Here is a 15,858-nt window from a genome sequence, read left to right as displayed (position 1 = left end):
GCCTAAAAAATTAAAATACTGGAAATCACAAGATGTTGTTTTTTTACCAACGATGTTTCTATACAAGAGGATTCGGAAATATTAACATAATGTGCGGTCAACTGGAAAAGAAAGAGTTGGTTCAATTAAAACTGAACAAACCGTGTGAATACATAGGTTGTTACATTTTGAACCTGTTTTGCATAAGAAGGAAAACAGGCGCAAGGAGCGCTCATGATTCAGGTAAAACAGAGTAAAACGGGAAAAGAAACCTCCATACCTTCATTCAAACTTTTTTAAAGAAAGAAAGGTATTTGAATCAGTGTGAAACTGTGGATATGAAATCCTTAGAGCATCACGCTAGGAATTCAGAAGGGCTAGCTTTTGTATTAGTAACATATTCTGAAGCTGCTTACCTTGGTGGAGGAAGGTGCTTAAAAAGTGCTCCACAATTTGAACGGCGTTATCAAAATTTTCACCGGGGTATATGAACCTTTGGTGCTCTTCTGGAAAGTTTGTTTCGGCAACTAAAATAGCGAAAGATTAATTTACTCAAGTCTTTGCAATCTCAGCAAAACGTGAACTCACCGAGATATTTCATACCTTCGTCAAGGAAGTTAAGTATGTCAGACAAATCTACATCTGTCGCCGTCGGCTGCGATTTCCCTTGGGACAAAATCGAGTAGGAACTAATCATGTTCCCCTTCTTTTTTGAGGGTGACTTTTTCCAGAATAGAAAACTTGATTTGAATTCTTCCAAACCGGTTTTAAAGGTCTAACTGAAAGAACGTCCCGATAAGCTTACTGGTTTGTCCGGTTTGGTATGAGGTCGAAGTTTATATAACCTTCCGTTTCGTCTTGTCATATCATTGGCTACTGATGACCACAGTAATTTAACATTGGGGTATCCCCTATTGCGCAGCGAAAAATTGTCTTAGAGGAAAAAAAATACCCAACTTGTCTGCACGATAAGACGTGAGCCGGAACAAAAGTGAAGCAGCATATTTGGCGTTAATTCAATTAAAGCAAAGTCGTATTTTTCTTTGGTATTAAGATGGATTTGTAAGTCACAGTTGAATGAGTTTCCAGCTTTCAATTTCCGTTTCGTCTTGTCATATGACTGCCTAATGATGACCGAAGTAATTTAAAGTAGGTGTTTTCCCTATTGCGTGGCAAAAAAATTGTTCTGTAGGAGAAATACTCGGTTCATTTGCTCGGAAAGGCTTTTCAAATACGATAACAGGGATAAAAGGATCCCATACATGTATGACGTTCATTCAATTGACGCAAATTCTGTTTGCGTTTGTCTTTGGTATTACTAGAAACATTTGAAAGCCATTCGATATAGCAGCTTTCGGTCATTTGCCGATGCAAATGTTAATTGTTAATTTCAAAGTTATAATGATTGTTTTCTGGCTTATAAAGCATCCAGTTTCGTCGAGCACAGATATTTATCGATCAATACAAATTTTAGTTACTTTTACCAACAAAATGCAGACTTTCCCGAAAAGATAGACCAGCTATAATAAGCGGAAGAAACACAAACGTCCTCGCAAACATGTGAGCTCTTAAAAAGAAAAAGAACTTTCAATATTTTATGTAAGCCTCACATCTATATTCTATAATGGTTATAGATTATGAAATGAGTCCGCTCTGGAGGTCAAATAACATCAACAATTCATTGCTCCCCTAGTAAAGTTTTTCTTTCTTTATGTGGCGACACTCGCTCAATTTGGTAATTTGCTTATAATAGGAGCTCCTGCCTATCATCGACTTCATTGTAACTAAAATAATTTTGACTTAAGCAGTATTAGATCGCTACTTCCAAAGGTTGTATGCTCAGGAGAGACAAGGTCCAAGCATGAAATAAAGAGAAAGATTTCGAAATTGGAGCAGTTGAATATTGAGGAAATGAACACTGAAAATTGCAGTGTATGGCAGGTAACTTGTTTAAGTCCTGAACCCCCACAACCAAAAAAGGCTATTGCACTGTTGGCCAGTCTGTAGCAGTAGATGATTTTCATACAAAGAGCATTAGCTTAAAGAGATCGTTAGCGCACTCAGTGCTTGTCGAGAGGCATGCCTAGAGCCCTCTGAAGCTTCGTATGAATTATTTTCACCAAAAGCTGAAAACTATCCGTGATAACTTTCTAAATTTATCCCAAACTCTGTTCGGTATGCTTTATTGATGGATGCGACAAGAGTCAAATCAATGTTTACAGTCAGGACGAGCTTCGGTGGGAGGTCCTTTCCATCTGAATTTTACAACCTAGTGTATTGTTCATTTGGGCGGAATGGAAAGTTTTTCTTCTCGGTAAAACTACTTTCTAGTATCACCATATGTAAGCCAAATTGGAGCGCGACCCAGCTTGGTTTTATCATAAAAAAAAAATTTACACATTACGAAAGAGCACAAATTGACCCATGATCTTGAACAGATAACGGAATGTGTCAAGGTGGAGCTTTTGGAATGATTTGTTCAGACTCGCAGCTTCTAAAATATAACCTTCATATACCAAGTGGTAGATGTCATTCCTTGAACAAAAAAGCCGCCGCACCGCCTATAAAATCTAAGAGAGTAATCTGCGTCAAAATCCGGCACAGATCGCCAAAATGTTTCTCCTCAGCCATTTCCTGACTTGATACTATTTACCAGAGAAGCTTGTGCCGCTTATTGCCCCGATTATAAAATTATCAGAGTTTCGGAGATTGAAAATTTAATATTGAGTAGTATGCCAGTGACAGCTGGCTAGAGTAATGACGTTGTAAAAGGCTGCCAGCAAGTGGATATCTAACTATAACACTGAAACTCACTTGATAACGGTTGCCCTAAGTAAGGAACAAAAAGAAATAAAGACTTACCTCCAGGCAGCAAATGCATAAAGTGTTCCACAATTCTAATAGCATAATCAATATTTTCTCCATAAACTGGAAAGTGGGTTCCTATGGGTGCTAGGCGGCTTACAGTTGCAGTTGATGGTCCGTTGAGGGTTGAACTGGGTCTAAAAATGGGCATTCTATTCATCTCGGTTGCTTAGGTCTTGTCTTGAAGCCTGAGCCTTGACTTGTCTTCCTGCTTGGGTCTTGTCTTGAAGCCTGAGCCTTGACTTGTCTTCCTGCTTGGGTCTTGTCTTGAAGCTTGTGCCTTGACCTGATTCCCTGTTTGAGTCCTTCAAAGTTTGTGTCCTGTCAGTTCCTGATTGGCTTTTGTACTTTTCCTTATCGGTTACACTAGTTACCTTGTCTGACCTCTATCCTAAGGCTAGCTTCGTTGTCTTGATCCGGTTCTAATTTTCGGTCTGAACAATTGCCTTTTGTAATGATGCTTTTTTTCAGATATCTTGACACAGCCGGGCTTGATGCAGCTTTTCAACAAAAACACTTTTCTTATAATGTTTGCTTGCTCGCCCCGATGGCGTCGCTTGCAATCTTTATGGCTTAATGTTGCTTATGGATCCATACTCTCCTTAGCCATGGTCGACTCGTCCTTAAGCTGAGTTGCAAACCTCTCCGGGCTCTTTTCGCTACAGCTGTTGTGTATACCAGATGTACGACTTTCTTAGTAAACTTGGATATACTTTGGTGATCGACAACCCGAGATTTGTTTTGCGGTCTATGAAGATGGTCGTTCGCAAAGTTCTCAGCACTTTGTATGATGAGGTCTAAATCGCTCCTCCCAAATCCTTTTGATCAGAGAGTTCTCCCACTATAAATGAACTCGCCCGAGTTTAGTGGAAATATAGTTGTCACTTGTCACTTGATTCACTTGTTGCTCTTTTCAGTATCGCAATTTCTTCTTTTGCTCAACTTAAGTGAACACTGAACTAATCCAGTCTTAGATCCTCCTTAAACTTAGAGGACGAAAGTGAACTTCATTCGTCAGCGGTTGATGCAGAACGAAACTATTGTATCACAACAATAGTTTGAGGTCACAATGAGTAGGCAGATATCAGTTAACAAAAACCTTTAAGTTAATTTCAGCAAGATTTACGTTACTGAACCATCTAAACAATGACAGAGTAAATGAGAGGAATGTTCTTCCTGTAGATATCTGACAATCCTGTTAAAGCTTTGCCTTGACCTTAATGGACACAAAATTCCGCTCATGTCTGCATATAGATCATAAGTTTTCCTTTTGTTTTAACTGTGCAGACTATCAAAAAAGCGGAAAGAAAAGAAATGGCGTCAGTGTAACTGTTAAAAATGGTAGGAAGTTATAGAAAGACCCCTTAGTGCGTTGCGGTCACTGTAAAGTATCGCTAATTCTTAACACTTTTGACCTGTATTTTTAATTTGTTGTTATTGATGAGAAAAGTTTCCAAAGTAACGCGATATCACTTGAGGCCAATATTTATTAATACAGACAATTTGACTGGAACATACGAGCTCTTAGGCTAACAGTTGAAACAGGACAGTAAAACGTTTCTGAAGTGAGCTTAATATAAGCTCTACTCTTGGAGCTTGCAGAGAAACTGTCAAATATAAATGATATACGTTTCCAATATAATTTATCGGTTGCTTCCTCCACACTTACAGAATGTTATTACTAACCATTACTTTAAATTCATCTATTAACGTCATCATGGATTAGCAAACGATTTATAATATCCTTGTGGTTATATTTTCACGGAAGGAAGATTTGACTGTCGTCTATTTGTCTCTGAAACCGGCAAGTCACTGGCATTCGCTACACGCCTGCGAAACTTAGGACCAGAATGAGTGACTAAATTTGTCATAGTTTTTTTGGCACGATTCTTGGAGTTATCAAATGACGAAGTCAGTTGTGAAGCAGGGTGTCGGATATTTTTTTGTTGTCATTCCTTATTTTACGCAAGGACTCGTTCGAGTTGACAGCACAGTGATATAACTTTTGTGGCTATTCTTAGATCTGAGTATCCGTAAAACATCCGGTAACTTTCTGGAAACCTTTTGAACCTAGAGGCAAAAAACTACATAACTGCATACAATGAAATCATTCAAAGAGTGATCCAGATGATTTCATGTCAATTTTTGCATACTCTGCGTAACAGTTCTTCACATCTGCATGGCTGTAATCAATATGCACAGAGAGTCACGTTCGTTATTGCACGGTGTATTGCCTTTTGGTAGTGATCCAATTCTAAATTCCGCATTTATTTTTCAAGTTTATATCACTACGCTTTATTACGCACATTAAGATCATACTGGTGTGTCTTAAAATAGAAAAAAGCTAAAGACATGTCTAAACACGGTTCAGAATTAGGCACCGTTGCTTTCCAGGCTAAGCTTGATTCCTCGCCTATAAGCGAAGTCCTAGCTTGGCTATCCTAACACGTTTTCTCTTGTGGAACAGGAAAATCTCAAACCAGCCAATGAAAAAAAATCATGGTTCCAATCAAATTTTCCTGAAACATATTGGTTTTAAATAAGAAGTAATTGTGCTCAGCCAAGTTTTAGCATTGCATCGCGCTTGAATAATAATTCTCTGAGGAACACAATAAATTTTCGTTGAGGACCTCACGTTTCTAATAGCGCTAATAAACGTGATTGACGTGATGTGTCTGAGATTCAAACCTCAGAAGTTTCATTGACGCAAACGCATTTAGCTTTTCTTCCTTAACAATGCAGATGCGTCGAATTTGAGGGCCTCAAAGGAGAATGAACTTTATCGTTGATGTGCAGTTACCCGCCAGAAAAAGGGGTTTTCCCTGGGACACGGAACTTAAGTTTGCAGTGTCAACTTCCCGTGTAGATCACAGGAAGTTTTGCTGCTGGGGGGACTGTTACGAAGCCTTCTCATTCAAGCATATTTTTCAGTTAATGGAAAAGAAAAGATATCTTTGGTTATAGTTTTTCACTATTTTTTCCTGCCCTATTAGGCAATCTAACATACAGACCAGATGAAGAGAGAGATTGAACAAGTTTCATCGAGAGACAATCAGTTTCCATTCTAGTAAATAGTACGACTCAATTAAAATTCTTTAAGTGCTAATTTAGCATTCTAGCTACCTGGTAAATAAGCACGACCTTACAAAGTGAACGCTCAAACAAAGAGTCAACGCTCGCAACGTCAGCTTTAGAAAATCTTTGCTGTGGCCAATTTTCTTTACAGTTGATAACGTCAAATTATCTTGAACGAGAAAAAGAACGAGATGTGAAGTGGTACACAGCTCTAAGTATATGCATCAGAAAATAGAAATGATGAAACATTTATGCAAATGTAATACCTGTAATTTCCGTTTTTGTGTAAACGGTAACATAATCAATAGAAAGTTACGATAAACGAAATATGATTAGTTTTTCTTTTCGTGACCAATTTTCACTTTTGATAAGCCTCTAATAAGTTATGCGTAAAATTGTCTTGTTCGTTATCAGTGATTTCGGTTTTTTTTTTGTTTGTTTGTTTGTTTTTTTTTTTGGGGGGGGGGGGGCTTTAATCATGGTAAATATTATTCACAAACAGGAGCCCATTTAACTGCCTCCTGTCAGAAGAAATGTTAAAACTTTAAATCAGGGGTTAAATAATTTCTACTATTCCAGAGAATTTCTGATTTATCTCGCGAAGTTTAGCCCGCACTATTTAAAGTACTTGTTTTTTCTCGGTCTTAGCTCTAGTCCGAGGGTCCATTTCACAAGTCCATCCTACACATGACTTCTTTCTTTCCCCGAGCGTCCTCGGGGAAGTCTGGTGTTGACCAATTGCATCCCACAATGCTATGCTGCCTCCATCAAGGCGATCTCTCCAAAGTCGTCCTTGAAGGTCTGTTACTGTGTATTAAGAACCTTAAGATATCCAATCCATCTGACCCAAAGTCCTGTAAATTCTTGTCATTAAAACATGAAATATTTTATTTTAATCCTTCGTTTTTTTATTTTGTAAGATGGCTAAGAAAACCGACAAGAAAAAGGGGCGCTCTGCCATCAATGAAGTTGTGACTCGTGAATACACAATAAACGTACACAAGAGAATCCATGGCATGTAAGTTCGGTGTTTTTGGTTTTTTTTTAAAGGGAATGACTTTTACCTGGAAGGTGACAGCAATGTATTGGTTTAGCTCTTTAGATTAGAATCCGACGATTGGCGGGGAAACAATCTGAAGAAAGGATAAGTCTTGAATTAGCAGCGAATTGGTTCTTGCAATAACGACATTCTGAGCTATAGCTCGCCGAGGGGTAGACAAAACTTTTTGGAAAAGGAAAATGTTTTATTGAGACTTGTTATTACCGTTTGCTTATTTTTCCTATTGCTGCAGCCTCTATCAGGGTCAGACTTGAGGCTGGGGGAATTAAGGGTAATGTAATAGAGCACGAGCTCGTCTTTCTGTTTCAATGTGGAAAACTTCGTTCTCTACTTGGATTAAATGACAGTAGATTTTGAGCATAAAATCTAGTTGTGACTTTGTCTATTCTGTGTAATATTTCTTCAAAAATGATACACATATATATTTTTTGGACGACTCACTCAGAATTCAAAGCCTGCTTTATTGTTTTTGTGATACCCTAGCTATTTAGTTTAAAAACCTTCGAATTTTGAGATGAGTTGTAGGAATCAAGCATTCAAACAAAGGAACACAGGCTGATCGGTTCAGCTTTTTTACCATTTACCACATTACCTCCAGAAATTTAATTGTATCTCTTTTACTGTCTAGTATTTAACAAGTGTAAATAGTTGCTGAATGGTCTCTGACATCTAACAAACCTAGAAGTCTTTTATGTTACAATTGCATGATGATATATCAATTGTAAGTTCTCTTTTCTTCCACAACAGTGGCTTCAAGAGACGAGCACCAAGGGCCATCAAGGAAATCAAAAAGTTTGCTGAGAAAATGATGGGAACACCTGATATTCGTGTTGACACCAATCTTAACAAACATGTGTGGTCCAAGGGAATCAGGTATGCCATTATCATCCACTAGAGTGGAGTTTCTGTTAACCTATTCAGTTCCAAGAGTGATCAAGAAGTAATTCTCCTTGCAATATTAAACAGATAGGTGATGAGCACAGAGAAAACTATAAACTGAGAGAAATTATTTCAAATTAAGCCACACTCTTAAAACTCTCATGAAATAAAAGAGTTAAGCAGACTTTTAGAAGAATTACTTTTGACATCAAGGGAGTGCAAAGGTAAAGATTTGAAGATGAACTGTTTCGGGTACATTTATGGTGTTTTTTTGCAGTCAATTTTATCATCAATGAATGAAGGGGTAAGTTTCTAAAGAAACTGTGGTGCTGCGTTGGTGGGAGAGTGTAACAGGTAATTTAGTGTTAATAACTGAGTTGAAAACGTAAATTAGCCATCGTAAAGGGTAAAAAAGCTGATGTTTCGAGCGTTAGCCCTTCGTCTATTGCTCTGACGAAGGGCTAACACTCGAAACATCAGCTTTTTTACACTTTAGGATGGCTAATTTACGTTTTCAACTTAGTTTTTAACACTAAATTACCCAGTTTTATCATCATCTAGTCACATTCTGAACTAATGACAATTGTAACCATTTCAATTTTGTAGAGTAATTAATGAAGTTAGCTACCTGCTACTCCCTTTTATCTTGTGGCTCAGTTTTAACATGGTTTGAATTTTACTTTCATTTGGTTTGAGTTATTTTCATGCTGAACAATATCTACCAGTGGGGAAAATTAAGATTTGAACTATGGATACAAGTGAACTGTAGTATGATGCACTGCCTGTAGATCTGAGGGTAAAAACACTGTTATTGGTTGTCACCCATGAATTTTCAGAACACAGTCATAAAATTGTTTACTAGCATGGTACACATTTTTATATCTTTACACATAAGGAAAAAAAACTAACATCCCAGAAGTGATGCAGTGAAAAGTTTTTTAGTCTTTCAGTTAATGGCAAAACAAACATTTAAAGGGGTCTCTTACTTTCATATTGTAATCTAACAACAGAATTTTGTCTCAAATAGAAATGTGCCATTCAGGGTCAGGATTCGTTTAGCACGTAAAAGGAACGAAGATGAAGACTCTGTTCACAAGCTGTACACTCTTGTCACTCATGTCCCTGTGGCTTCATTCAAGGGTCAGTGTTGTGTTGTTGAAACAGAAGAACTCCCTTAAAATTTATAGCTATGTTTATCATACTCTGTATGAGAGGAATCTAGGAAAATCTTAAAAAGTATGCAGAATGGTTTCTCTTGTAATCATTTTTACAGCTCTAAAGCTGTTGTGGAAAATATATATCTGAAGGGTCTAAAAAAGTGTCCTTGCTACTTTGAGAAATTATATTTAAACATGTCTAGGTGGCCATTACTTTTGAGTTGCTAAACTTGTGTGAGTAATTATCAGGAAAAATTGTTGGTCCAAAAGTTTTTATTACCCTTCCACAGCTGTCATTAGTTACTATTTCTCATTAGCCTGACTCTGAAGCTATTCTGAATCAATTGGATTCTGAAACAATATTTAAATAAGAAAGGGGACTGTGGTCTTTAGTAATAATTAAATGTCTGGTATTTAGACATTTTTGATTGCGAGTTGACAATTTTTTTCTTTTTATGTTTCATAGGTCTGCAAACACAGAAGGTGGAAAGTGAGGATTAAGCCTATGTACAGAAATAAACTTGTCAATTTAATAAAGATCTCACAACTTTAATCATTTCTTACTGATTTTGTCCACACTACACTTCAGTAGAAAGACCATTGACATCTCTGAATTGCTATTGGTATTGAAAACATGTTTGCCTCTTCTTGCTAGTGTGATGGTATCATCCTCCTGAAATCATCATGCAAATTATTTCTTAATTTTAAAAAAATCAAGGTTGATTTTAGCTGGGATTTTATTTTGAATTGTTCACTGTAAACCAATCAAATTTAAGTAGAGTTGTAGTCATTCCTTTTGAGAGAACTGGATTAAGGGAGAAAGTGACATCCTCTTTAAGAGAACTACAACCAACTCTAAGAAGCACTAATTTAATCCATTATACACAATCAGTTCAATTCACAAAACTCACCAAGTACTGAAGAACATGATGTCCATTTCCTTCTGAACATGAAGTAATGACGGTGGATAGTAAAAGTGAGGAATGAAAAAAGATCACAAGTGAACAATGATACTTTTTCATCAAAGCTACCTTCTTATCATTCCCAGAGGATTTTGAATTACACCTTGGGAAAGAGAGCTGCTTGTGACCAGATGGCCACGTGTTCTTGCCACATCTTAAATTTGTGCCACATAACAACTAAAACAAGCCAACACAAAACTGCATTTGACCCACCATTAAGAAAGCGGCAATTTCATATGAATAGCCCTTTAACCAGCTGGCACACACTCAAGTTCAGTACAACTTTAATTCATCAACAGCAACTCTACATATATTTCATAACTTCTTTTCTATCATTCAGAGCACTGATTAACACAACTTCTAGTTTACCCTCACTTTTGAGTTAGAGGGGAGAAGATAATGATTCCATACTGAGATACTTCAGGCAATACAATTTTTTTTTCTTCCCTACCAGTGGGAAATGAAATATTTCATTCTTTACTTAATGGAATTTAGCACACAGCTCTTATTTTGTAGGGAAACCATGTGCTAAAAGATTTAAAAAAATGAAACAAAAAGACATGCTTTAGCTTTTAATTGTTCAGTGTATAAAGAAACATGCAGTTACTTTCATTTTTCCTGCCAACACAGAATTTTTTTGTTACTAAATTGTACTTGTGATGATTACTGCTGAATTTGTGCTAACATCAGTCATCACTACCTAGGAGAGGTCATCTCAGGGCTATACTAGTCTCGCACAAGTCATACAAAAAATTTAATTTAGTTGGGTTTAAAAAAAATCTACCCATAAGCAAAAGATTGCAAACAAAGCCACCAGGAAACTGAGAGTGTTTCCTCTGTAAACAATAATGACTGAAGCCTCTTAACTTTTGTTTCTTTCTTAAAGAACAATTTTCATCTGTTCTGACTGACCATGCAGTAATTATCTCTCTTTTAAATAATATTGCCATTGATAAAAATTCACATGATTTCGTACATGTATGTAAAATAGTATTATGATAATGTTTGTTTCATTAATGAATGTCAAGGCTACAACTTTCAGAGTTAAGGAATAAAGCTTGGTGTAAAAAAACCAAACTTATTCTCACTCTGCCCTTATTCACAAGACAAAAATAATCATAGATATCCCTGAGGGATAAAATAGTATTTTTTCCAGTTCAAAACAAAACAAAAAAAAAATCACAGTATTCATTAAGACTATGTGGTACCCATTGATATTCCCGAGTAAAGGGAGGTACTGGGCATGACACAATGCTTTCACATTGTCTCCCTCCATCTACTTGTAAGAGAGCCAAGGAGCTGTCAAGGGAAGCTAACAAAATGCTGAAGGGTGGGTGGGGGAAGGGAGGTGTGTAATGGTACTGGCCCACAATCAACTAACATCTTATCCAATAGGAATAACAATACTCAGTAGATTGATGCAACAGAAACAGAGATTGGCTCTAGCAGAGAGAGCCACTCTGTCTCTGCTCTGAATTTCATCAAACAGTAGGACAAAAGTTTAAACAGACATTTTCTGATAATGGACAGTGCATGTGTTTTGAAGTCATATTTGAATAAAAAATTCAGTTGCAGGATAGGCTAAGATATGCATTCCCTTAGCTTCCCTTACAAATCTGCCCTAAACTGGATTAAAAGTGAAATTAATGTACAAATGTTACAATAATAACAACAATTAATAATGGTAATATGAGTGGAGTCCAATTTGGTCTGTACACATACGAGTGATTAACAAAATCGGACGACCGAAAAGCAGGAGTCCGATTTGTTTATCACGAGTATGATTACAGACAGAATTCAACAACAAGAAGTCCTGTTACCAATTAATCATATAACCATTTCAATTTCTGAAAAAACAAATGCACCTAGAACAAATATCCTCCATTTTGGAAATTGCCTTTTTTCCCTTTGGATAAGTGGTTGTTGCTATGGTTATTATGATCAATTCTGTGATTGGTGGATTTAGCTGAGTGAACCTTGTATGATTGGCTGCTTCAACTGTCTGATTACAGGTGTCTAATTACAACCAACCGTCAGATTATACTGTTGGATTATACTGTCAGATTACAACTGCACAGAATGATTACTGAAAAATGAAGCAGCTGATGCACCAATCACATTTGAGGAAATTGTAATGGTTATGATCATGCCAATAATATCAATATCATTATCATTGCTTCAAAAAGCATTGCCCTTGAACTTGATCTAACAACAATAACTACAATATCTCTCATATCTATACACTCAGACATGCACTTCCAGTCTTAACCCTTCAACCCCCAAAGAGTTATTGCAAAAGAATCTGTCTGCAAAACATTCCTTCACTTTCAAGCAGAAATGTAATTAGAAGGAAGAAAAATATCCACAGTGGGATACTGCTAAGTTCTCCAAGCATACTTTAAAAGAAATGTATGCAGACAGTATGGAGAATCTAGATTTAGTTCTTGGGAGTAAAAGGGTTCAAGGACAGTGTCACAGCTTTACAGCTGATCACGTTCACAGTATATTGCACACACTGGTACATGAAGTCTCTATTGTTCATTCTTGTATATGGTAGGTATATCTGTTTATTTAGTCAAATTATTCTTGATTTACTCTTCAATAAAAAATGCTGTTAATGCAAATATCAAAAAGACAACTCCACCAATGATTGTAACTGGAAGATAAAAAAATCAACATTGCATGTCAATATTTTTTTAACACTAACTGTAACATAACTATCTGCTTTTCAGGTCTTTGCACTACAAGACAGTTTGCTTTTTTCAACAAAGAGATAAAAAGGAACGATTTTATTTTACCACAGCAGTGGTGTCTAAGCAAAAAAAATATGGTTCTAGCCATGAAAAAAATTGAAACTAGAAATGACTTAGTAAACAATGAGAGAAAGATGTCCCAGTTCTTCCAAAATATCGTCACCTGTTCCATAGGTCTTGCATTCTTAATTTGTTCACCACAAATTTAAGCAACAATGTTGATTTTACTTTGAATTCCTTTAGTATCTGAGCTCACACAAAAGCTGCAGTCTCATTGTCTAGTGCCACTTACCACCCTCCAGCCCTACAGCAGAGCTGTCAATCTGTGACACTTGATAGAGGTATTTCCTCCTTCACTACATATTTTCTTAAGTATGAGAATAAGGTATGTTTAAAATAGGCACCTGTTCTGACAGATATTCTTTGAGCAATTAGTCTTCCCCCAATCACAGCCAGGCCAGTGCACAGGGCATGTCCTAATGTTCCACCTATTGTCACACCAACTACATTCTGAGGATGAGATATTGTGCAGAAATTCAGTTTAAGTCATCTAAGAAAAGATCACATAAGTAAAGATACATCCTTTTCTCCCATTCATAAGTCCTCTCAATGAAAGGAATTAACTTTTGACCCCTAAGAGCTATTAGAATTTAATTTCTCCTTATATTTTCACCCTTGAATTAAACATAAAGGTGACCACAATATAGGTAATGATCACAAACTCAAGAAGCTCTTGATTGTCAAACTAATTTCTCTTATCAGCATGAAATGTATAAACAACATTGATGTTAGGGTGTAAAGGGTGAATCCATTTATACCTCTCTAGATGCCAGGAGTATAGTAGCCAGTTGTGACCTGTCACCCCACTCAGCAAGGAATGTTAGAGTAAATGCTTGTAGTAATATGGGTGAGCAAAGACCAAAGAACTTTGCAGGCTTCTTTCCTCCTCTTATTATACCAGTTTCTACATCTTGAGTGATGGTGGATGAGTCATCCTTCTCCATCTAAACAAAAATGGACCATAATTTTTACTAAAGAACAAGGATAAAATCACTTTTTGTATGCATCATTACATAATGAAATCAGAAACCAAAAAGATGGCCAAAATGAAAAATGAAATTGCTAAAAACTGAAAAAAAGGCAATCACAATGATCTAAATTAAGGTGAAATGTTGAAGTATAAGGACTAGATTCGTAAGCAAGTGAAGAAGACCCAAAAGCCCTGTGTCTTAATTCATAATAATTTAAAACCAACTATTGAAAAAGGAAAACTTGGACACCAAAACAAAACAAACAAAAATTGTAGACATAGAAATTCCAAAACCCATCTCAAATAAGATCTAAACTGGAAAAAATAAAAACACAAATTCCTCCATATTTGCTCCAAAAAAGGGATACCACTTGAAATGTCTGCTTTGAAACTCTTTGCAGTGGCCCTCTTATGGTATCAACTCAGTTGATAATGCCATATTACCCTGTACTACAAGATGATTTGGTTTTATCACCTAAGTTGTGAATTGGTCACTGTAAAGAGTTTCTCAAGCTGACTTCCTGAGCATAAACCCTTTGTCATAGTGGAGGTTGGTCAAGCAACACACTTCCTCCATGTGTATGCATGTTATGTGCTGAGCCCTCACAACTATGGTACAAGGAGATGATAGAAAATGGAGTGTTAAGTAATTTTTTTTTCTGACCAGACCTCAGCTTCCTTCTTTTTAAGTTCTGCTTGTACTTCTTCTAACTCCTCTTGTCCTTCGTTAGGGTCCATATCATAACCTTCTTTTAACATTTTAAGACCGAAAAATACAAACAGTGCTGTTGATATGTACAGTGTGTATTTCCTTGGAATGACAGTTGTTGCATATCCCAGTACCGCTGAGAGAACTGTCATCAAACCAAGGGCAAGCATAGCTCCCGTGAATATAACAAGCCTTGGATGTCTCATTGACATAATGGCAGCAATGAAAAATGTCTTGTCGCCAAGTTCTGAAACAATGATCACAGATAGAGCAGCCACAAAGGCATGAATGAATTCAATACTAGAAACACCCCAGGAACCACCAGAGGCAGATGATTGCTTTGCCAAGGAGCCTTGGAAAATACCATTCTGGAGAAGAAAAATAGCTCACTGTTACTAGATGATAATGAATTAATCAGCAATACTAACTGAGTCTGAGGTGGATAATTTTGTTTCAGCATAATCATTCAGGTAATCAGGAGAGCAATCTCAAATTTTATCTCTTCTCTTCAGTCTGCTCTATCATTGGCCATAACCCTCCACATGTTCTGTTGAATCAATCTGCCCACCACTCAGGGTTGATAGGGTTTTTATCATGCATTCCAACTTTCTTCTTATGGACATCAACAGGTGGAAAATGGGAAACTGCTTTAGTGATGCTATTGAGAAGGTATCAAAGACGTGGGCTTTCTTTCCATGTTTACATTTAAATAATTGCCAAATTAGTCAATCATGTGACACAAGGAAAACTTTACATCACCCTCCCTAAGTGTTATTGAATTAAATTATAGTTAATTAGAAATTTGTGGCATTTTTGATAAACTAATACATTCAAAACTATGACGAATTGCAATCACGAGTTCAGTTGACCACAAGCTGGATCAATCGCACAGTAGATACTATGTCAACACGCATCACTAGTGTTTCTAAAATAGCCAAGAGGTCATTTTCTTCAGCAAAAAGCCACTTGCGTTCACACTTAAAATACTTTCTTACCACTTCTTCCTCAACAGGCTGCACAAAGGATACAGAATCGGTACCTTTCGGCTTCTCTTTAGGATCATTTGCCTGGACCTCTGATGAAGCCATCAAGACGCGACCGGCAAGACCTTCAAGTTCGTCGGGAACTGCAGCACACGCTACGGTTGCACGACACATTAAAACAATTCCGATGATTAGGAACAAACTTAGACGCCCTTTACAATAAGTCCCCATGTTGAATTAGTCACCAGAATAACACTTTAAACCATTTGCTTTCGTTAACCCGTGTTTATAAAATATGAATTTTTGAGAACTTTCTTCTGTGTTCAGTGCGCTTATTAGAATCAGCGGTTATGCTATGTAACTTATGCGTAAATGTAAGGATTGAGAAAGGGAGGGTGGGGTGGTT

At 36.8% G+C, this 15,858-nt stretch overlaps 2 protein-coding genes across 2 annotated transcripts; one reads left to right on the top strand and one right to left on the bottom strand.

Moving 5' to 3' along the window:
• The first annotated feature begins 6,666 nt into the window (after nt 1–6,666).
• LOC131776476 (large ribosomal subunit protein eL31) lies at nt 6,667–9,568 on the top strand. Its single transcript, XM_059092659.2, has 5 exons — nt 6,667–6,718; nt 6,840–6,937; nt 7,727–7,852; nt 8,886–8,998; nt 9,482–9,568. The coding sequence occupies exons 2-5, from the start codon at nt 6,840–6,842 to the stop codon at nt 9,514–9,516; spliced, it is 372 nt and encodes a 123-aa protein (XP_058948642.1). The 5' UTR covers nt 6,667–6,718; the 3' UTR covers nt 9,517–9,568.
• Nucleotides 9,569–10,244: 676 nt separating this feature from the next.
• On the bottom strand, nt 10,245–15,786 carry LOC131776474 (putative divalent cation/proton antiporter TMEM165). The gene is made up of 5 exons (XM_059092658.2): nt 15,465–15,786; nt 14,430–14,837; nt 13,549–13,734; nt 13,135–13,240; nt 10,245–12,633 (listed from the first exon to the last, which is right to left on the bottom strand). The coding sequence occupies exons 1-5, from the start codon at nt 15,681–15,683 to the stop codon at nt 12,569–12,571; spliced, it is 984 nt and encodes a 327-aa protein (XP_058948641.1). The 5' UTR covers nt 15,684–15,786; the 3' UTR covers nt 10,245–12,568.
• Nucleotides 15,787–15,858: the final 72 nt, after the last annotated feature.

This window comes from Pocillopora verrucosa, chromosome 14, assembly GCF_036669915.1.
Source record: "Pocillopora verrucosa isolate sample1 chromosome 14, ASM3666991v2, whole genome shotgun sequence".
NCBI classification, from domain to species: domain Eukaryota; kingdom Metazoa; phylum Cnidaria; class Anthozoa; order Scleractinia; family Pocilloporidae; genus Pocillopora; species Pocillopora verrucosa.
Note: the sequence above shows the minus strand (reverse complement) of the source record. Positions and strands in the feature narration are given on the sequence as shown.